Source organism: Protopterus annectens, chromosome 8.part1 (assembly GCF_019279795.1).
Source record: "Protopterus annectens isolate FY-2018-M chromosome 8.part1, PAN1.0, whole genome shotgun sequence".
Classification (NCBI taxonomy): Eukaryota; Metazoa; Chordata; order Ceratodontiformes; family Protopteridae; genus Protopterus; species Protopterus annectens.
In genome coordinates, this window is record NC_056742.1 from 353,084,216 (window position 1) to 353,109,030 (window position 24,815).

Sequence of the window (24,815 nt, forward strand, 5' to 3'; positions counted from 1 at the left end):
AAGGCAAGCTACAGAAGCTATTCCAAGTGAAAAAAAAGCAGAGATACTTAAATCCAGAAGGTAGTCGCTTTTCTGAGTTCCCTGCTGCTAAGACCACTCTGTAAACCCACGTGGAGCTTGTCTGAGCAGTATAGCTCCAGGTACATGTCCAGGACTCAGAGTTAAATGTTTTAAATGCAACCAGTGGGCCCATGTAGCATATAGATGTCTACAAGGGAAGATGGGGAACAAAAGGTGGGACAGCCAGTAAGTGGGAATGACAGAATACCAGCAGTGAGTTGTCTGGAGACAACATGGGTGCCCAACTACTATGGTTATATCTTATCTTAGTAGATTGGAAAGAAGCCACTGCTAAGGGATACACAGCCTCTGACCTAACCAATGTAAATCCTACAGTGGTTACAGAGGAGCACTACTTTCCTGGGCAGTCTACTCCAGTCAGAGCTTTAGGAGAGACCCCATTCCAAATACCTTTGGGTAGGGTTCACCTTGACTGAAGGATTGAAAAGGAAGCAAGCAAGTAGGTGTGTTTGAGGATATCCCTGCAGATGTCCTGATAGGGAATGATTCTGATAAGACAGTACTTTTTGTGCAAGCAGTTACATGCACTCAGGCTTGGAGCCAAGCATTTGGGTCTGGGACCTGGAGGAACCCAGATAGACTGCAGATTTGAAGCCAGGTCTGGTGTGGGGGTTACTTCAGCGAGGGATCTACTCTGTGGCAGTGAGACTGAAGGTGATTCACATCTGCTTGTGGGTACTGATGTTCCCTTGGACAGAGTGACTGCAAGGCAGAAGTGAGTAGTAGTACCCAGGCTGACAGTGAGGCACCGCTGTCAGAGAATACCAGACTTCCTGGGAGGGTTTACAAAGAGACAGTTGAGACAGGGTCAGCTCTCAGACCCTACATTACAAAGCCTGAGGGAGGTAGCCAGTGACATATTCAACAAGAGAAATATGGAGCACACTCAGGTCTTTATCCTTCTATGCCAGAGATGAGCAAAGAATTATATATCTGAGTATGGCAGACATAATTGAACTTCGCAAGAATGGGGGCAAAAATAAATGACAGAACTAAATAAGTTAAACTCTGAAGGCATCACAAGAGGGTATATTATATATATATAATGGAGATTAGAGAAATTAGCAGATTGCTTCAGTGACTGATATTTCAATTCACTGCATGCTTTATTTCTAAATACATTTACCAGAAAACAAAATAAATTAAAAAAGTGCCTTGTCAATTGAAATTGATGATGAATTTTAAGTATTAAGCCTCACTTTGTACTGTTTTTATTTTTTTCATAGTAATATGCTGCTGTATCATAGATAAATATCTGGGACATAAATGTAGAATAAAATTAAAAAACACTGATCATATTAGAAATTCAGATTTTGTTCCTTAAGGAGCTGGTCAGGGGTAATATGGTGGAGCAGCACTAGGGTCAGTGAAACAGATGATCAAGGAGGGGATTCTGAGACGTGAGTGATGGGAAACAACTATGGTGGGAAGCGCTACAAAGAACAAAACAAAACAAATTATTTATTTATTTGTTTACATTTCTTTACTGGGATAGTCCTCTGGGCCAAGATGAGCCCATTTTCAGTGGAGACCTGGGGAGAAAAGCTCCAAACAGAGTATAACTCTTACACAGTAAAACGGAATCATATGGACAAACATTATACATAGCTATAGAATCATAGAATCATATGTAAATTTTAGTGAAGTTTTGCTCAACTAATTCATATGACTGAAACTCAAACTGTAAAGCTGTGCAGTGAAGACTTAACTTATTAACTAAACCGAAGTATAGGAAAAATGATATTGAAATAGTTTGTAGGATAATGTTCTTTCCAATCCACTTCTCACCTTTTCTAACAGGTTCAGCTGAATTTGCACCCAAGTCCAATGTTGATACATACTTGACACCAAATTAAGGGAATCTTCAGCAAGACCAAGATTGTAAATAAAACATGAGATAGTTGTAAAGTGACAACAGGTTTAAACAGAAAGTGGCATTTTATTAATTCACTTATAGTGTTAAACACAAAATTTGAAACCTTAAAAGCTGGTAATATTGCTTTAAAGAGCACATGATTCAACTGGGCATTACAGCAACACTTTGCCAGACGTCTTATCTCAAAATAACTACAGTTTCTTAAATTACTTTAAAAGATTTATTTTTGAATAGTGTGAAGAAAATAGCTTACCATGCAGACTAATTTCTGTAGTGGAGAAGGCACTGCCCCAAACAAACCACAGCTCATCTCCGTGATCACTTTTTACAAAATCTGGCTTGCTGTCTCCATAAAAAATAGGGCGATGTTGAAATTCATACAGATACACTGGGTTGCCAGCATCTTAAAGAGAGAAAAGGTATTCTTTAAACAGAATTCAGACTGAGACTTTGTATTCACCAGTCTAACCTATACAACTTTGCTTTTCTATCATTCTCTTCTGGCATGCTGTCTTGCAGGAGGCTATTATCTAAAGCATTTTGGAAAATAATCCTAGTATCAATTAAATCATTTTAAAATATAATTTTTGAGGTGAGCAGACTGTTCATCTGACTTGAATTACATTATGAAATACAAATAGTTCACTGTAGGTGTAGTAACACTGTGGTGTTAAAAATGTCCATGTTGCAGCACAGCCTTTTAGAATGCTACCTAATCAAAAGCTTCTATTGTGCAGGGTGGCTGCCCATAATCTCACTTTTTGTGACACATAAGCTACTACTTCATATGTGCTTAAAAATTATATTTTACTGTAAAGAGTGTGGCAATCCCTCAGATAACCACAGTGACAGAAACAGACTTTTTCAGCTTTCACTTCCTTCCAAATTACTGATTTGTACATTTTTATCATTGCACAGTGATGACTTGAACAGTATGCTGTACAAGATTTGTTAACTTCTGTTATCTTGATGCTGAGGATTAAAGCTATGAGCCGTAACTGAGCTTCACCTTTACTCCTGAGTTTTACACTCCCAGTCTCCATTTCTCTACTGTGTGACTGAATACATTCAACTTTTGTATTTACTGACAACAGCCAATGAAAGAGGAGAGAGAGGGTAGGAAAATTCTTCAGACACTTAGCTCTGTTGTAGAGTGGCTTGGAACTATCTCAACACAATCACACCTGGTGAATTAGCTTGCCAGTCACTCCTCTCACAATAAAGAAAGCAGTATTTTTGCCTCGGGATGAAAACAGCATACATATATTTTAACCAATAATCATGCCACAGACTTGATTGGAGGAAATGACCACATGTTTAATATGCCAATCAGGTGGAATCATGTTTCAAATCAAGGCCGGCTCTAAAATTCAGTGGCAATCATAGACCAAATCAATACCAATACCAATACCAATATCATTGATATTCAGATGAGCACAAAGGACAGACTTTTGATGGGAGCAAAAATAATAAGCCCAAAATGCACTGCACACAGTCCCTATAAAATGCTCAGCTGAAACTAATGGCTGAAAGGATCTGCAACCAGCCAATAGTCCCCTGACCACATTCAGCTAACACAAGTGGCTGAAAGGATTTGCAACCTATTTATTTACTGGCATTTGTTTACCTGCAAAGTCCACTAGGCCAAAAAAGCCAATTTTTCAGTGGAGTCCCGGGGAGAAAAGCTTTAAGATAACAATATACTTATATAAAGTTTTAGGAAGTTTCCATAAAAGTTTTCAAAAAAGATCAAGAGAATTGCAAAAATGAAATTGGTAGAATATATACAGTACATAATAAATTGTAGGAAATAGAGTTGAAATAACCTTATACTAACAGTAAAGTAAAACATGTTCATAATGCAGACAATAACAACATGACACAAAACTAGGCAAAAGAAAATGCTGCAGAAATTATATCGTTAGGAGCATCATGGAATGCATGTGAATTAGGCATTGTATAGAATAACAAAGCATATATATATAGAAAGGGATAATAGGTGTAATTTGAAATATATAGGGGAGAAGGAGGGAGGAAACAAAAAAGAGGAAATGAGGAAGATGACGGGGAGAAAAGGATATGAGAGAATGAAGTAGAAGGAATGTGGAAAGAGGGAGAAAGAAGTTAGGGAATAACAGAAATGCAGGAGGAAGATTTAAGTAGCTAAAATTACACTAGGAATTAAGAAAGCAACAGTTGGAGCAGGAAGTAGATAAAAAAACAGTTTAATATTCAAAGGGAGAATTAAGTAATGGCAGAGGAAGGAACTGAACAGTTACATGTCCAGTGGGACAGGAGATGATTGTGTAGTGCAGTTTTGAAGATAAGAAGGGCTTCATTGTATTCAGCTAGATGAAGGCAGATTATTCCATAATCTGGCAATGTTTCAAGAGTATAATAACTGACCTGCAGATGCCTAGGTTTATGAACTTGAAGAAGATGATGGTGTTCAGATCGCAGCGACCTGATAGGGTTGTACAGTGTGAGTAGAGAGCTAAGGGCAGGACAGTCTTGTGGTTGGTGAATGAGTTTGTGTATAGTTGTAAGCTGAAAGAGTGATAGGTAGAGGGAGAATTCCAGCAATTGTAATTTCTTTAGGACAGAATCCCAGGCTGTGGACCCTACCCTGCTTACTATATCATGGGATGGCTCACCCAAAGAGGGTCAAACTCTCTGAGCCTGCAACTCCCCATGTCAGGCCTACTTTCTTGCAATTTAAGCCTGTCATTCTGTTAGAAGATCATGTCTTGTCTGACAAGTCAACCCCCCCCCACCCCTGCAAGTGCATCTGACAGCATTTCTATTGCTTTCTTAAGGTTACTCAGAAATAGTTGGGTTCCCAAAGGTGACAAGTGAAACCAATCATTTCTATAGATTTCTGGTAAACTGATATTAATATTAGACTGGTGTACCCCCTATCCTCCTAGTTCTGCAACTGCTACCTAAGAAATCTGTTAGTGAAATATTTAACCCTGTCTACTGCTTTGATATGTTTTCTCCCACCAGATTGGTGTTTGGATTATATATGACCACACTATCTTTGTATTTGGCTACTTCTGTCTGATTGATTCCAACCACTGCTTTATTCTTCCTTTGAGAGATACCACTGGATTACACATAACACCCCCACCCAAATTTAGTACAGTAATGTTTGGCTCTGGGAATGATTCAGCATATTCTGTCAGAGGTGTCAGTAAATGCCTCCACTGCATTCCTCGAGTGCCATTGAACCCAAAGTTCTTCCCTGAATCCCAGATTTCTTCCCCCAGTTTTGCCCAGTTCTTTGGCCATGTCATACACAAATGAATCAGTTTGTTCTTTTTCTATTGATTTATATAAAAAAATTGCACTTTATTCATCTGCTTTTACTGTATTTGTGTTTCTTCCTACTTTATTACTGGGGCATTGACTACAACTCCGATCTGCGATATATAACAATAAGTATCCTTTTCTGTGCATTTAAAGTGTTTTTTTGATTGTATCTGCTTTATTTTCTGAAAAAAAAAAATATATATATATATATATATATACTTGTTTCCCACCTTTCTAAGCTAGTATAGTCCAGTTTTCAGGTTAGTGCTCAATTCAGGGCTGTGTTACAAATCTCTGTGTTTGCCCATACCTTACTTGGATAGAAGGAAGTTTCTCTGTTCACCTGTGAGAGAGAGGAGCTTTGAGCAGCCTATCTGTCCCTGGAGGAGTGGTTTCAGCCCAGAAATTAGTAGTTTATTGGCCATTTTGGGCTAATTTCTATCTCTTTCATTTCCCTGTTATAAATACCGCATTTGCCCAGTTTTGCGGGCCGGGCAGCTAGGGCAAAACTATTCCCGGGTCCGCAAAGTCTCCTCTTAGATTTTTCCCTTGGAACTAGACAAACTTTCAACTTAAGCACTCAAGCCATTCATTTCTCAGCCAGGCACTTGCTCAAAACTCATAGCAAGCACTTATAAACCCTAGCGCTAGACCCTCCTGTACTGTACAGAAGGACAAGGCTCTCTAGTCGCCCTTACCAGCCATCCAGTAAAACAGTTCACTGTACCTATCCAGGCATGTCCAAAGAGCAGTTTCAGGTGTACTGTCCAGTCCAACTGGTGAATCTGGGCATTTTGAGGAAATGTTACAACTGCCTCATGTACACAGACTTCCCTCTCTTCCTACCACCAAACACTAATACATGCGAGAGATGCAATTATACAGCCAAACTGGAGGCTAAGCTCTCTCAACCCAAGACTGGATCAGACAGTCAAGAGGAGAAGGGAAATACTTGCATCACACCACCAGTCTCACATAGACCCACTAAACCAGCACCGGCAAAAAACACACATAAATACATGAAAACATACTCAGAGGCTCTAAATAAAAATCTGCAAAAGCAACAGAGACCTCCAAAGCAAACATCCAAGCAACCTTCACCCCCCAACACAAACCATGAAAGATATACTTCACAAAACCAGCGTGCCATGCAATCACAGCCCTTAAGGCAAAATAACATACCCAACATACTAGTAATAGGTGACTCTATAGTCAGGCACATTGACGTCCCACTCACTAGGCTGAATAAGGAGAAGGTTATGTTAGCCTGTCGGGTGCCAGGATCCGCCACATCACACAAGCACTCAGGTCACGCCAAAACAAGTACAAATATGACTCTGTCATTGTCCATGTTGGTGTGAATGACCTGAGCCGCACTCCCTGGACTACATGAAAAGAGACATGGAAGAGCTCTCTGATCATGTAGCCCAGGCCAGTATGAACCTGACCCTGAGTAGCATTCTGCCCTCACCAAGAATGATACCACAGTATAAAGAAAAAAATTCTCGATTTCAACAATTGACTAAGTTTCTGGTGTCATTCAAAGGGGATTCAGTGTCTGTCCGCCTGGGATGACATGCTCAACAAGCCACGCTACTTCACTAGAGATGGCTTGCACCTGTCACCCTTAGGCTTTTGAATCTAAACAACACACCTGATACACTTGTAAGAGGTGGCTGTATCATCAGGCACACTGACGTCCTGCTCACCAGACTGAACAAGGAGAGGGTCATGGTGAGCAGCCTGTCGGGCGCTAGGATCCGCAACATAACACAAGCACTCAGGTCACTCCAAGGCAAGTACAAATATGACTCAGTCATTGTCCATGCTGGTGTGAATGACCTGAGACGCACCTCCCTGGACTACATGAAAAGAGACATAGAGGAGCTCTCTGAGCATGTAGCCCAGGCCGGTATGACCCTGACCTTGAGTAGCATCTTACCCTCACCAAGAATTATGCCACAATATGAAGACAAGATGATCAATTTCAACAATTGGCTTAAGTATTGGTGTCATTCAAAGTGGATCCAATGCCTGTCAGCCTGGGATGACATGCTCGACAAGCCACGATGCTTCACTAGGGACTGCTTGCACCTGTCACCCCTGGGCTTTCAGATATTGGCAAAGGCTCTTGCTACCCCCATAGTGCCTTTTTTAGGCAAGGCTCAAAAGACAAACCCACCTCCATAGGTATCACAAGGGATAAGAAAGTAAGAGTAATGCTACTCAACGCCAGAAGTCTAAACCTCAAGATGCATGCACTCAAAACTCTCCTTAGCATGGAGAACATCGATATCTGTGCAGTAACAGAAACCTGGTTCAGGGCTCCCGAGAGCACCCAGCACTACCAGGTTATACCTCATACCATGCTTTTCGGCCCCAAAACTTGGACGAACCACAAAATGAGGGGGAGTATCGATATTCATCAAAGATACCCACACCTCCAGGTTGGTGGCAAAGCACGAAGCATCAGAGACTATCCATGTGCAACTAACAGTGGGTAAAACTGCCTTCCAGTTTATAGCCTGCTACAGACCACCCTCCCAAACCCAGGAACCCCACTCGGCCTTCCTGAGAACACTGGAAAATATGAAGGTCTCTCCAAACACCATTATATTGGGCGACTTCAACTACCCAAACATAGACTGGGAGCATTAGTCTAGCTCCAACACCCTAGCCCAAAGGTTCCTAGAATTTATAAACTCAAATGCTATGGAACAACTTGTTACCACTCCCACAAGAGGGGAAAACATACTGGACCTGATCATCACCAACATGGGGACTCTATGCTCCAGACCAGAAGTGTATCCCTCACTGGTAAAATCAGACCATAAACTAAACTCACCTCACTGGATATTCACATCCCGAACCCACCACCTGCCCAGAAAACCACAGTGAAAAACTTCTCTAAAGCAAATTTCACACTCCTCAAAACCAAGGTGGAATCCTTCAAAGCCCCCGGGCCTGTGGAAAATACGGCCCAGACCACAGAATCCTTTACAAACGCATTCTATGAACACCTTCAGGAATGCATGGATCATGCGATCCCAAATAAAACCAAGACCCAATCCTCCAAAGGCAGACGTCCTGTCTGGTGGACTCCAGCCATAAACAAACTATACAATAGAAGGAGGAAGCTACTAAATGATAGAGCAAAATCCCAAAAAGGGAAGGCATCACTGATCAGTATTAGCAAAAAACTACGGGCACTCATAAAAATATCTAAGGCCAGCTTCGAGAGAAAAATTGCACAGGACACTAGGGATAATCACAAGGCTTTCTTTAGTTGTGTTAGGAACCTGGGTGGTAATTCCCAGATATCAGAATTAGTCCAAAATGACAAAAAATACACCGAACCCACAGACATTGCCAACATCCTAGCTGACAGGTTCAGCACAAACTCCCCACCCCACCAAAAGGGCAAATATCTATCCCAGCAGAGTGCTGCCCCATGAAATCTCAGATGCTCAGGTAAGAGCCGCCCTCTCCAAAGCAAAAAACACAGCATCAATGGGACCAGACGGTGTCCCGGGCTGCGTCCTACATGAACTCCAAGAAGAGCTAAACCCAAACATAAAACTACTGTTCAGTCTCAGCCTTACTACAGGATATTTGCCCAAAGAGTGGCGTACAGCAACAGTGGTCCCTCTCCATAAAGGTGGTGCCTCAACGGATCCTGGAAACTATCGCCCCATAAGCCTGACTAGCTTGGTCTGCAAAGCTATGGAAAGGATCATCATGGACCTCATAAATAAAGATATTGAAGACCTACAGACATTGGATCCTACCCAGTTCGTCTTTGTTAAGGGCAGATCCTGCCTCTTAAACCTGGTTGATTTCTTTGAAACAGTCACCAAGGCCATTGACGAGGGGAAGGTGGTCCACACAGCCTACCTGGACCTCTCAAAAGCCTTCAATACAATACCCCACTATGGCATTATAGATAAGCTCACCAGCTTAAATATAAACCCCTATGTCACTAGATGGATTGCAAACTGGCTCAAGGATGGAACCCACATGATTAGAATTGCTGGAGCCATGTCAGACTCCAAACCAGTTACAAGTGGTGTCCCACAAGGCTCAGTCCTGGGATCTCTCTTGTTCGGTATATATTTCTCGGAGGTACAGGCCAACACGGAAGGACTGTGGCTGACCAAGTTCGCAGATGACTGCAAACTGGGCACCATAATCAACTCTCCAGCCGACACAAGCATCCTCCAAAAGGGCCTCATAGAAACAGACAACTGGTGCCAGAGCCATAGACTCAAGCTAAATGCCAAAAAGTGTATAGTCATCCCCTCTGGCAAAAACAAAGTGCCCACAAATTACCACATAGGTGGTAATCCATTAAGTACAGAAGAAGTAATTAGGGACCTGGGGACACAAGTTGATAGCAATCTCTCATTTGACAACCACGTGGCCAAAGTGGTTAGAAAAACATTTTATATAGCCCACCTAATCATGAAGGGATTCACATCTAGATCAGGGAGGTCATCGTGCCTCTTTACTCATCCCTCATCAGGCCCATAATTGAGTACAATGCCCCTTTTGGGATGTACCTTACCAGACACCTGCAGCAACTGGAAAGACCCCAAAAGTACCTCACCAAGAGTATCAAAGGGCTCAAACAGATGCCATATGCTGCCCGGTTAAAGAAACTCCAGCTCTACTCAGTGGCATACCGCCTGTTCAGAGGCGATCTGTGCCTGACATATAAAGCCATGTCCAACCCAGAATTAATGGACATGCTGCACCTCAGAAAATCCAAATCCCATTGAGCTACCAGCTCGAGAGACTTGAACCTCAGCACTGAAATAAATAGGACATGCTGGAGGGACAGATTCATAACCCAGAGGCTCCCTTCACTCTGGAATAAAATCCCAGTCCAGGTTAGGCAGAGTCCCTCATTGACTTTCTTCAAGAGGAATCTTGATGAGTGGATGGGAGATCGTAGGTTTACCCCGGGTATCACTTCTGTGTCACTATTAGACAGAGGCACAGTATACTAACCTCGAAAAAGGGCAGAGCAAAATAAATTTAAAATGGGTGGCGAAAGCCAAACACATTCTGGCTAGGCTTATAAATGCCCTAGGGCAGATAGCCTAGTATGAACCTATGAACCTATAATACTGGCCAAGGCTCTTGCCACCCCCATAGTGCCTTTTTTAGGCAAGGCTCAAAAGACAAACCCACTGCCATAAATACCACAAGTAACAAAAAGCTGAGGGTAATGTTACTCAATGCCAGAAGTCTAAACCTCAAAATGCACGCACTCGAGGCACTCCTCAGTATGGAGAAAATCGATATATATGCAGTAACAGAAACCTGGTTTAAGGCTCCAGAGAGCACCCCAGCACTACCAGGCTGCAACTCATACCATACATTTCAGCCACAGAACCTGAACCAAAATACAAAATGTGGGGGCGTATCCATATTCATCAAGGATACCCATACCTCCAGGTAAGTGGAACAGCATGATGCTTCAGAGATCATCCACGTGCAACTAACAATGGGCAAAACTGCAATTCAAATTGTAGCTTGCTACAGATCACCCACCATGACCCAGGATCCCCATTCCACGTTTCTGGAAACACTGGGAAACATAAAGGTCCTACCAAGCACCCTAATATTGGGTGATTTCAATTACCCAAACATTAACTGGGAGAACTACTCAAGTACTAACTTCCTTGCCCAACATTTCCTAGAATTTATAAACTCAAATGCCCTGGTTCAACTGGTCAACACTCCCACCAGAGGTGACAGCATACTGGACCTGGTCATCACCAACATGGGCAACCAGTGTTCCACACCGAGCGTCAACCCCTTGCTGGTTTTGATCTGACCATAAACAAATCACTTTGGATATCCACATTCCGCCCCGACCCCTGAACAAGGAAACCACCGTGAAAAACGTTTCAAAAGCAAACTTCACGTTACTTAAGATCGAGGTGGAAAGTTTCAAAGCCCCCATGCTAAAGGATAACACTGTCCAAACTGCAAAATCCTTTACTAATGCATTCTATGGGCACCTACAAGAATGCATGGATCGTGCTATCCCAAGCAAAACCAAGGCTCACTCCTTCAAGGGAAGGAAACCAGTCTGGTGGACTCCTGCCATAAACAAGCTATACAATAGAAGGAGGAAACTAGTACAGAAAAGAGTAAAATCCCAAGAAAGGAAAACATCCCTGATCAGTATCAGCAAGAAACTACTATCCCTCATAAAATCATCCAAGGCAAGCGTCGAAAGAAAAATTGCCAAAGACTCCAAAAATAACCACAAGGCATTCTTTAGCTGTGTCAAGAATCTAAGTAGCAATGCTCAGATCCACTCGGAGTTAGTGCAGAATGGCACAAAATACAATGAATCGACCGATATCGCCAACATCCTGGCAGACAGGTTCAGTGCAAACTTCACCCCCCTCTCACCCCCAAAAGGGCCGATAACCATACCAGAAGAATGTAGAGTCCCTGAAATCACAAGCACTCAGGTTAAAACAGCCCTCTAAAGCAAAAAAACACAGAATCAATGGGACAGGACGGTGTCCCAGGCTGTGTCCTACATGAGCTCAAAGATGAACTAACCCCTCACCTAAACACACTGTTCAAACTCAGCCTCTCCACAGGCTATGTACCCATAGAGTGGTGCACAGCATTTGTTTTTCCACTCCACAAAGGTGGAGCCACAACAGACCCCAGGATCTATCACCCTATAAGCCTGACTAGCTTGGTCTGCAAGGCTATGGACCGCATCATCATGGAACTCATTAACAGAAACATTGGGAACCTCCAAACACTGGACCCTACCCAGTTCGGCTTTTTTAAGGGCAGACCATGCCTCCTAAACTGGGTAGTCTTCTTTGAGACAGTTACCAAGGTTATAGATGAGGGAAAGGTGGTACACACAGCCTACCTAGACCTCGCAAAGGCCTTCAACACCATTCCCCATTCTGGTATTATAGACAAGCTCACCAGCCTGAACATAAAACCCTACATCATAAGATGGGTTGCCAAATGGCTCATGGACAGAACCCACATGGTGAGAGTTGTGGGAACTAGGTCCGACTCTAAACCGGTTACAAGTGGCATTCCCCAGGGCTCAGTCCTAGGACCCCTCCTGTTCGGCATATACTTCTCTGAGGTACAGGCAAGCACAGGAGGACAATGGCTGACCAAGTTTGCAGATGACTGCAAACTAGGGGCTATAACTGACTCTCCAGATGACACAGACATCCTCCAGAAGGGTCTTACTGAGACGGATACCTGGTGTCAAAATTATGGCCTCAAGCTAAATGCCAAAATGTGCATAGTCATCCCCTTTGGAAAAAACTAAGTACCCACAAACTACCACATAGGTGGTAGTCCCCTAAATATGGAAGACATAATAAGGTATCTGGGGACCCAAGTAGATAGTGATCTCACCTTTGATAATCACATTGCCAAAGTGGTTTGAAAATCCTTCTACGTGGCCCACCTAATCACAAAAGGGTTCACATCCAGATCAAAAGAGGTCACTGTGCCCCTCTACTCATCACTCATCAGACCCATCATAGAGTACAATGTCCCATTTGGGATGTACCTTACAAGACACCTACAACAGCTGGAAAGACCACAGAAGTACCTCACTAAGAGGATCACTGGCTTCCAACAGATGCCCTATGCAGCTCAACTGAAGAAACTCCAGCTGTACTCTGTTGCATACCGCCTACTCAGAGGTGATCTCTACCTGACATACAAAGCCATGTCCAACCCAGAAATGATGGACATGTTCCACCTAAAGAAAACCTTATCCCCCTCAAGCCACATGCTCTAGGGATCTAAGCCTCACTACAACAATAAATAGGACATGCTGGAGGGATAGATTCCTATCCCAGAAACGTTCCATGCTTTGGAACAAGATTCCAGTCTACATTAGGCAGAGCTCCTCGCTAACACTCTTCAAAGAAACCTTGACGAGTGGATTGGAAACAGAAAGTTTACTCTGGGGATCACTTCAGTGGATCTGCTGGACAGAGGCACAGGGAACTAATCTAAGGGGGCGGCGAAAGCCAACACATTCTGGCTAGGCTTATAAATGCCTTTGGGCAGATAGCCTAGTACCTACCTATGAACCACAAACACAAAGCACTTTAACTAAACCAATCAAATAAATCAAATAAAATCACATGGTGAGGAATTGCCATGAAAGGAGAAGATACAAAGTATCAAACTACAAAAGGAGGGGGCATGCCTTGAAAATGTACAAAAAGATTCATAAAAAAAAATCAATGAAAAATACTTTTATGTAAAAACTCCATTCACTCAAAAATTATATTAGAAAATTAATCCTTTGGAAACTCAGATGGCTACACACAAAAGGAACTATCTGTGTAACGGATGAAACTTCAGATATGGTTTTAATGGTATGGTATCATGTAAACTGTAGCCTTTGTTAGCCTGTAGCATAATTATACACCTAAGTTCATCTTCTTCTTTCCGATTAATTATGTCACCCATCCTTACATCTTCCTTTACTACTTGTAAAGCTAATATCACAAACTGATGGGATTGATCACTCTTTACAACATGTTTGGCCAAAGTTTTCTTATTATTCAACATTCTAATATCATAAACGTGTTCACAAATACACTCCCATAAGGAGAAGTTTTTTTCTCACATAAAAATAGGGGCAAACAGTGCACATCACCAAATGAACTATATTAGTCGTAACACAAGTGGCAAAAACATGTGTGAAATTTTATAATTTACCAGTAGAAGGGTGTCAAAAAAATGATCATCAGTATCAGTATATTTACAATGATTACAAGCTCCGCAGCAGGGAGTTTCTGCATGATCTGGTCTAACAGCTCCATCAGTTCTCCTATCTCTGTAACACAACAACTGCTTAAGTGATTTCTTATTCTTAAAAAGGAATTGGTTTGGGACCCCACAATTTGTTTGACAACTTCACCTGCTAATAGTGTATGCCAATTCTGTTTAAAAATGCCACAGATGTCTCTGCCATCAGAAGAATTAAAAACAGAGATAGCTAACCTATGATGGATATTTCGGATGAAGAACTACTTGAAGTATTGTGCATGGCTGACAAGTATGATTTGGCTCTACCAGTCCTATCTATTCTGCTGGGTGCTAATGACTTATTAACTTCATCTGCTGAATAACCTCTAACTATCAAATTTCTCCTAAACTCAGATAAATGTTGTTCAAAGTCAGCATCAACACAATCCAGGCATGATATCCTCATGCTCTGTCTTGTAACTATATTCTTATAAACATGTCTGGGATGCGTACTCTCACTATGTATTATATGGTTCTTCATACATGGTTACCTAAATAAACTCGATACAAAACTACCATCTGAGTTCCTATGTATATGCACATCCAAAAATTAAATTTCAGATATAGAAGTGTTCATTGTAAAAAGGAACTGCTTATACTATTAGCAGATTAAGCTATCAGACAAGTTGTGGGCTCCCAACTCAAGTTCCCCTTTAAGAATAAGAAATTGCAGTTATTATGATATAGAGATAGGAGAGTTGATGGAGCTGTTAGACCAGATCATGCAGGAACTCACTGTTGCGGAGCTTGTAATCATTGTAAATATATTGATACTGATCATTTTTTAGACACCCTTCTACTGGTAAATTATATAATTTCACACATGTTTTTGCCACTTGTGCTATGACTAATATAGTTTATTTGGTGAGGTGCACTTTTTGCCCCTCTTTTTATGTGGGAAAACAAATCACTCCTTATGGGAGTGTATTCATAAACACATTTATGATATTAGAATGTTGAATAATAAGAATGCTTTGGCCAAACATGTTGTAAAAGAGTGATCAATCCCATCAGTTTGTGTTTTTAGTTTTACAAGTAGTGAAGGAGGATATAAGGATGGGAAACATAATTAATAGGACAGAAGAAGCTGAACTTAGGTGGATAATTATGCTACAGGCTGACAAAGGCTACAGTTTACATGATACCGTACCATTAAAACCGTATTTGAAGTGATATCCATTACACAGGTAGTTTCAGTCCTTTTATGTGTAGCCATCCGAGTTTCCAAATGATTTATTTTCTAATATCACTTTTGTGTGAATGGAGTTTTTACATAAAAGATTTTTCTTTGTTCTTTTTATGAATCTGTTCGTACATTTTCAGGACACTCCACCCCCTTTGTAGTTTGGTAATTTGTATCTTCTCCTTCTGTGAAGGTTCCTCACCATGTGATTTTATTTGATTTATTTGATTAGTTTAAAGTGCTTTGAGTTTGTGGTTGAATTAAGGATTTCAGGAAGCACCATTAGTGGCATGAAAGCGCTTATTGATTTGATTGATGTTTTATGTCGTTTGCTTTCTTAAATAGATTGGTTTTATTTCAGTCATACTTTGCATTTTATGTATTCTCTAAATTGGTTTATAGCTTGGAGTTTGTCCCTAGATGTCAGGACTCTCTTCAGTATTAATTTTTAGTCTTTTAAAATATCCCTTACAGAGTTTTGTTTGCATTTATTCATGTTTTGCAGTCAATCCTTCATCAATTCTAAAATATTTATGTATTCTCTCCTGCTCAAGCTCCTTTATATCACATTCCTGCTCCAAACTGATATTTTCTTGGTGCTGCAGCTTTCCTGCTTTAAATGTTGCTTTTGCACATTTATCAAGACCAAATGACATTCTTTTATAATCTAAGAAAGTTTTGACCACTTGCAGTTATGCTTTCAGCTCCTCACCTGATGGACTATACAGTTTTATATCATCCACAAAGAAAAGATGAGAAGTCTTTACAGTTTGTTGTTTTCTGGGAGCCAAATTGTAACTATAACCTAATCTGTTAAGAAGACAGCTTAATGGGTTAAGAGCAAGACAAAAGAGCAGTGGTAACAAAGAATCACCATAGAATATCCCAATTTGAGTTTTTATCCCTTGGATAATAGTTTGTCCTTTATCATGATTTAGCTGCACAGTGGTTTGCCACTGTTTCATGGTCGCTATAATGTAATCAATCAAAATAGGGTGCGTCTTATACATCTGTAAGCACTCCTTTTACCCATGAATGTGAAATGCTTTTTTTTTGTAATCTAGCCATGCCATACTTAAATTATTCCCCTTTTTGCAATTCTCCATTATGGCTTTATTTAACAACAAATGATCCTTTGTTCCATATGGATTTCTTTTGTTACCTCTTTTTTTCTAGTGTCATGATGGAGTTTTCTTCTAAATTACTGTAAATTCTGTCAGCATCAGTTCCAGTATATTGTTTATACATCGTCAGAAGACAAGTTAATGGCCTACAGCTTTTAGGATAACTTGAAGGTTCACTGTTAAGGAGGAGTATCATTTTTCCTGCTGTTAATCAGGTTGGTGTCAGTTCAGTAGGCGCATATAAGTAATTCTTATTCAAGGCTGAATCTTTGTGTAAAGATGTTAATACTTTTAGCCAGAAATTAGGTAATGCATCTGGACCTGGGGTTTTCCATTTAGGAGCTTTTCTTAATTTTGTTTCCATTTCTCTGGCCACTATTTCATCACATTTCATACCCTGTACATTTGAACTTCTTACTGTTTCTTTTATTTCTTCTATCTATTCAGCATCGTTGTTATGTTCTACAGGGTCTTCATAAATATTTCTCCAAAAAGTGTCTATTTCTTCTCTTTTGGTGGTGCTTCTATTCCTTTTGCTTTGTTTCCCAATTCTCTATAAAACGTTTTGGGTCATCAATGAATTAATTATTTTGTTCTTTTGCTTTATATTTATCTGTGTATCTTCTAAGTTTTTTCCACCTATGCTAATATCTTTAGTTTATTATTTGCAATAGTGTATAATAGCTCCTAGTCTATTCTGATACTGCACATTGCTTTTATTATGTGTATCTTTCTAACTATTTTTCTTGATCTGTTTCCTCTTATATAGACTTCTAATAGTGACACTTCTTGTCTTAATTGTTTTATAGTTTTCTCTATTTGATGCTTCCATGATGGCATCTGATTTCTTCCCTTCTTTTCCCTTATTGCTCTGTATTTTTATGGTAAGACTTTCCCTGTTATTAATTTAGCTGCACAGTAATATAACCTATTTACTTCTGTTATATCACATGAATTTCTGTTAATAGCCATGATTAGTGCACTCATCTGTTTTATCAGATTTCTAATATTTTGGGTCTTATTGACTTTATGTAGTCTATTTCTTTCATCCATCTTAATATGTCTATCCATCTCTATTAAATCAAGCAACTCTTCCCTTAGATCATTTTTTCTAAACTGAGGGCACATTCTTTGTTCTCTGTTTCCTGCAGGCATTGTACAGAAAGTTCCAGCGCATATTCCTGTGACTTATTCTCTTCAACTGCATCCTGTATCATCCATTGCGCTTTCATATGGGAATGCCTATAACTCCACAACATTGACTGTATCAGAGTTGCCACTGTTTCCTGCTCCTTCCCTTGCTGTGCACCAAATTGCAACTGATCTTTTGTATTGGTTTGTTACTAAAGGCTCAAGAGTATCTTCATGTGGCAACTGATCAGATGCTTCCTGGTCCACCTGTCTCTCCTTAATTTGGGGATTCATTGTTCCATCATGCTGTGACCTTACCAGAGTTGGATTTTGTACACTAAATCCATCACTTTGCATGTAATCCATAACCTCAGTTTCAATTTCTTTAACTTCTCCATTACTAATCCTAGTTTCTACTTCCCCCTTTGTTTTCTTTTTTTGTATTGTGAAATTTTCCATATCCAGTTGCCTTTGCCTGTATTTGTCTTCAAATATATTTTGTGTTGCTTTTTTGTATTTATTAGTTTTTGATTTCTCCTTTGCATAAATATTGCACCATATTAAATCTCTTTTTCTTTCCCATGCCCATATTTCTTCTTCAAATGTCTCCCGCACCACCTGTTTCTCCTTGCTTTGGGGACTCACTGTTCCATTATGCTGTGACATAACCTGTGCTAGACTTTCTACACTTAATCCTTCACTTCACAGGTATTTCATAACTTCAGCTTCTATTTGTTTAACTCCTACTTTACTCATCTTTTGCTCTATATTCGTGCGTTGTGATCTTATTTTTCATATTGTGAAATTTTTCAGATCTGGGTGCCTTTGACTGTATTTCCCTTCAAATATCTTTGGAGCAGCTCTTTTGTATTGATTAGTTTGACTTTCTTCTTGACACAAATATTGCACCATATCAGATCTCTCTGTCTTTCTCATGTCCATGTTTCTTTTTTTATACCTTTCTCCATTGCTTCTTTTCACAAATGGACTAAAGTTTCTTGCTCTATATAGTGTTTGTCATGGATCTGTTGTATTAATGAACATAAATTTGTATTTGAAGCTTTTGACAGTGTTTCTTGTGAAGCATTTTTCTTTCTTCTAGTTCCTCTATTAATCTTTTTGAATATATTCTATCTGAAAATTCTAAGCGTCTTGCGTAATGGTAACAATACATAATGTCTTCCTTATCTTCATTAGTCCACTCTGTCATCGTTATGGCTCTTTTTTGGCCTGTCAGTTTTTGTGGTTTTTGCAGACTACTTCTACAACAGGGTGACCATCCTCCCCCTGATCTAACCCCATTGTGGGAATACTTCTGTGTCTTCAGGATCATACACTGCCATTTTTGCTAGTCCTGCCACCAGTGCACATACCAGGATTGAGCACACTGCTGTCTTTTTAAAAATGTTTATCTTACTACTGTCCATGATATATGCTATATAAAATGCAGTCTATATATCAGTGTCATAATGGTGAGAATTTGTAAAAACAGGGTCCACCTCGTAAAGGTACTCACCAAGGCTTGAGGACGAATTCAATTCCAGCAACTACTCTCTTTTGCTTGTTGATTTTATCATCTATCTCTCCATTTTGATCCCAGAATTTCACATGTCCAATTGCTGTATGATACTTGTCATGTAGTATTTGTAAGCAAGCAGCTGTCCATCTTTTCAAGAATATGCCAATACCTAGTTGTTCTAATTTGATGACCAGTGTTTTGTGTATGGCCCTATCAAATGCTGAAGTTAATTTTATATAAATTATATATCAGCACAATTTTTCATTTATAGCTGTTATTATATTATTATAAACATCATGTTAAAGGTTGTTATAGATCTATTTTCAACATTGCATGTTGATATATGGTTTCAAGGCCCAGTTTTTCCATTTCTAACAATAATTTATCTAAAATAACCTTCTCCATTATTTTTCTACAACATGAAAGTAAACTTATGAGTCAATATGAATCTGGGTTTGTCCCACTCCCCTTTCCATTAAAGATAGGTTTAACAAGTACATTCTATGTGTATGTAAGTGATGTATTTACTGCACATCATCAAGTCAAGTAGCATCAGAAATACTCGGTCTAGAGATCTAAACTTCTTCTGCAGTATCAACAGAACAGTTTGGAGGGACAGTTATCTCTCACAGAGGATACCAGTGCTGTGGAACAGACTCCCATCCATATAAAACAAAGTTAATCCCTGTCCATATACAAGTGCAACTTAGATCTATGGATGGGGAACAGAAGATTTACCTCAGGACTGCCCCCTGTACTACATGTGGAGAGAGGCATCTCCTAAATCCTTTATCCTGTGCATGGGTCCCCTCCAGTTATCTGTGATATGACCCCAGTTATTCCCATTGGGGCAATATCTAATTATCAACCAAGGGATGGGTAAGACCAATCTGCACTAAATAGACAGGTTATTTCAACCACAAAAAGGTAATTGACTAGGCTTAAAATGGCATGCAAGGACAGCTAGCCTAGTACCTACATATGAACCTATGCCTCCAGTCTTGAGGACTCTCCTCATATTTAAATGACCTAGTGAATAAAGATATACTAGTACTGTAAGTTCATGCCCAGGTGTTCTCGGGTCGTTACTGCTATTCTCATCTAATGTCCGTGCTTTGGGTCCAGTTTGCATAGTTCTTTTTCAGTATAATCTACTTTGGTGTCAGTATCTGAGGTTACCTGGATGTTACTAGGACAATGTATCTCCTCCTTTCTGGACCCAAACTGCTTTGCTCAATATTTTGTAAATATATCTATAATATGTTGTGTTGAGTAATTTTTAGAATCTATACACGGTTTATCATTTTGTATGTCTTTACTCGTACCACATCTTATGTGTCCATAGAATGCTTTCTTATTATGCTTAATATCTTTATACAAGTTGTCTTGTTTCACACCATGTTTAATTTATCTGTCCAGCATGGGTGCCGGAACCATAGAGCCAGAGGGAGGGAGAGCCCCCCACTTTTACAGCTGCAAGACTTGTCAGGAAAAATTAATGAAGTGGTGTTTTCACGCTAATGTGGATTCGCATGTGGAAGTTAAACTAACTAAACTAGCTGTTCTTGTTCTCTTATTGCTCTGTGTTACAGGAGTTATCCTGCCGCTGTTCTGTTGGTGCTGCCAGATCCAGAGTCATGCCAGTAAGGAGAGTTTTGTTCTTTTATTTGCAGAAGTGTGTGTGTGTGTGTGTGTGTGTGTGTGTGTCTGTGTGTGTGTGTCTGTCTGTGTCTGTTCTGAAGTCTACACCCATACTACCACATGTGATTCAGGGGGTTGAGTCCATAGCTCTCAACTGTTCAGATTTTCACAGAATATTTGGCTCATACATTTGGTCTGTTCCTCTTAAAATTTGTGGTTTTCTGGCAAATCAGTTTGAACTGAATTCACTAAAGAATGATAGCCCTTTAAGTTTCAGTCTTCCTATCTTTCAGGAAACACATGGTAACAGAAAACACTTTATTTTAGCAACTTTCTAAGATTAAACAAGCAACATTTAAAATGTGTCCCTGGTTTTAGACCTTTGCCCCCCCCCCCCAACAAATAAATTTTGGCTTTTTCCAGATTTCTTGTGCTGTGAAGTTAAGAGATTTAGTTGAATGTCAAGTGGATTTTACAAGGAGCTGAGAGCTTCATGGGAAGGGAAGTTTAGTGCTACTTATGGCAAGTTATTTGCATAGTTAGTAGCACAACAGGTAGTATACTTGCTTTTGATGCAGAAGGCTGTGGGTTCTACTCCCACAGTATGCAGATGGATCGCTGATGCTATACTGTGTTGTACTTTAAAGGGAGTGGAGGCTGCAGTCCTATGAATGTCCTCCTTTGGAGGAGTTACCTAGTGACTATTCTTCTGTCATCAGTTTGCCATCCATTCCCCATTGCTCATTTTTTTAATGTAACATAGGCACTTTATTCTTCAAGGGCAACAGGCACTTTATTTGTAGATGAAACAATGAAATATAAATTTGTTTGCTTGTATTATTCTCTTCATTGGTTACAAATCCCTTTAATGTGGAATTATTTAGATGACTTACTTCTGCAGAGATTTTACATATTTACTGATTTTGGTGGATTGTAATGACAGATGTTTGAGTGGCCTTTTATGGTTGAAATTTTCTGAAATGGGTAGTTTTGTCATTATTGGTTCATACATTTTGTTTCATTGCTTACTAGAAGACTGTTCCAAATTACAAATTTAAAGAACATTTTAACAAATGGTGCTGTATTATACAAGAAATATAATTTAATACAATCAGGTTAATACAATCAAGAAGGTGAATCAAAGAATGCGTACATGTATGCTTGCTCACAGGATGCAGGAGATCAAAAGAGGGGAAGAGACCAGTCACCAATGGAGTCCCCCAGGGTTCAGTGCTGAAACTTTTACTGTTTGGCATATACATCTCAAAAGTAAAAGGAAATACCAAAGGGCTTTGGCCGACTAAGTTTGAGATGACTGCAAGCTAGGAGAAGTTATTGAATCCCCAAATGACTTAACCATCATGCAGGAAGGTTTGTCCCAGACAATAACTGGTGCCAGAATCAAGAATTGAAACTAAACTCCAAGAAATACATTATCATATCCTTTGGGAAGTCATCTACTCCAGGGAACTGCCAAATTGACAATGTCCCCTGAGAACTGACCCACTTGTTTGGCATTTGGGAACTTGTGTGTACAGTGACTTAACTTTTGGCCAATATGTGCCCAGAGTCATAAGAAAGTCTTTCTATATTGCACAGCTTATAAACAAATTGATTGTGACTAGATCTAGAGATGTTATTGTCCCCCTTTACAAAGCCCACATTAGGTCAATAATTTTGTATAATGCCTACTTTGGCATGTATCTGTCCAGATCCATGCAACAATTGGAATACCCACACAGATACCTTACTAAAAGGATACAAGTCCTAAACAATAGCTCTTGCATGGACCACCTCAAAGATTTATCACTATACTCAGTATCCTACAGAGTGCTTAGAAATGACATGTCTGGCATACAAGGCATTGTCCAACCTAATGCAGATGGACCTACTGAACATCACCAAGTCAAATGGCATCAGAAATACTCAGTACAGGTACCTAAACTAAATGTTGTGGAGAGATAGATATATATCACAGAGGCTACCACTGTTCCAGAACAGACTATCCATTCAAGTAAACCAAAGCTCATCCCTGTCCATATTCAAATGCAACTTGGATCTAAGGATGAGTAATAGAAAATGTACTCTAGGATTGCCCTTCATGCCACTAATGGATAGAGGCAGTTCCTAAATGCTGCATCCCTTACATGGATCCTCTCAAATTATCTATAGTATGATCACATTTATTCTCAGGCAGCCTCAGTGGTGCAGCGGTTAGTGTTACTGCCTCACAAGAGGTTCTCCAGTTCAATCCTTGGCTGGGGTGCCTTCTGTGCAGAGTCTGCATGTCCTCCCTGTGGTCGTGTGGGTTTTCTCCGGGTGCTCCAGTTTCCTCCCCCATCCCAAAGACATGCTGTAGGTGGACTGGACGCACTAAATTGGCCCCAGACATGAGTGCATGCATGTGTGTGCTTCTGTGTAAGGTTGGGAGCCGGGCTGGCAACTCGACACCGGTAAAACCTCCACTGCCAATCATGAACAGACAGGTGATCTGCTGTGGTGATCCCTAACTGGGAAAAGCAGAAGAAGAAGAAGATGACCACATTTATTCTCACTAGGTCTTATATACAAGTAACAGCCATGGGATCGGTAAGGCCAATCAGGAAATATTAATTCAAGCACCAAAAGGGAAATGGGCAAAGCTTAAAATGCCCTTCAAGTGAACCTATGTTGTGGTAGTAAATAGTTTTAGAAAACTGCCCTTTTTAGATCACTTAGTGCCCCTCTCACTCTCCGCCCCTCCAGCCTTCAACAGCTGTCGGCACCTATGCTGTCCAGCCTGTTTATTTCAGTTTTTACAGTTGTAGTGTCATCATTTTTTTCATTTCTTATACTTTCAGTCTCTCAACTTAGTCAAGTATCTTGTTCTTGTGGAAATATATCCTCTTGATATTGTGTGCCTAGATCTTGATGTTAAACACTTTGTTGATGTTTTTGTATTCAAGCAATTTCTCTTTCAAAACTTTTCACATTCCTTCTGTATTTCTTTTTCAATTAATGCATCACTCAGTTCGTTTTACATAGTGACTGTTTTGCTTCCATATAGTCTGTTATTATCTTATGTGCATTGGTTTAGATTCCAGTTTGGCAGAGTTACCTAGCAATAATTTAATCTTTATAACCCCATGATCTCTGCACATCAGTAGTGGTAAAACCTGACATGATGCAAAAGTCATTACCTATTTCCCTACTAATGCTGTAGAATCAATATTATTCCAGTCTGTTTCGGGTAAGCATAAGCCCCCAGCCACTATTATTCTCCCCTCTTGTTTTTCATGCAAGAAATACATGAATTCCTTAAGGTAATCAGCACTTGACTTTTGTGGCCTATACATTCCATTTGTTCTACATTCCAGGGCCGTCTTTATTGTCAGTGTTACAGTCTACAGTATTAGTGTTATAACTGAACATGTAATAATCACAGGTCTCATAACAACCATTAATTCCTATCATAACATCTCTACCTGCTTTTTGTTAGAATGTGTGTTACTGTAAAAGCATATATACCCTGATAGAGCTGGTTTCCAGTCATTGTTCTTTAACCAGGCTTTACAAACAATAACATCAATTTTGTGGGAGTGTAGCAAATTTTCCAATAAAAACCTTATTATTAATGCTCCTAGCACTAACAACCATCAGTGATGCATCAAATGTTGCTATCTGTGAATGTTAAACTTTCAACCTGGCAAAAATCCTGTAAAAATCTTCCCAGGTCTTGACAAGTGCATACCATCTGTTCTAAAGATGTGTGCCAAAATTAGTCTTGGATGCTGCACACATTTCCATTTTTTAAAACAGGTCTATTATCATGTAGGTGTTTACTCAAAAATATTTTCATTTATGCTAACCTGACTCTCCCTTCTATATATGATTTGTGAAAAATATATCCTAACACCTGTACAAGCTATGCTATCTAAGAAGGCTGTAAGTTCCCCACTAATAGTCAGAAAGTCCTTACAGATGAGATCATTTGTACCATCGTGAACAAAAATGGATCCATACTTCCTATCATTAAGGCATTCTAAGCCTTTCTCAGATCTTGTATTTTTGTTACTGGCAAGCATAACACTATTCAATGTTCATTATCTTCTCATCAAATGTAAATATCAG

The 24,815-nt window shown here is 39.9% G+C and overlaps 1 protein-coding gene across 1 annotated transcript in view; it reads right to left on the reverse strand.

Moving 5' to 3' along the window:
* The window catches only part of LOC122810353 (fatty acyl-CoA hydrolase precursor, medium chain-like), a 269,878-nt gene that overhangs the window by 26,730 nt on the left and 218,333 nt on the right, over nt 1-24,815 (reverse strand). The window contains exon 11 of the mRNA XM_044081932.1: nt 2,211-2,360. Coding sequence (XP_043937867.1) covers nt 2,211-2,360 — 150 coding nt within the window. The remainder of the gene's footprint in view (nt 1-2,210; nt 2,361-24,815) is intronic.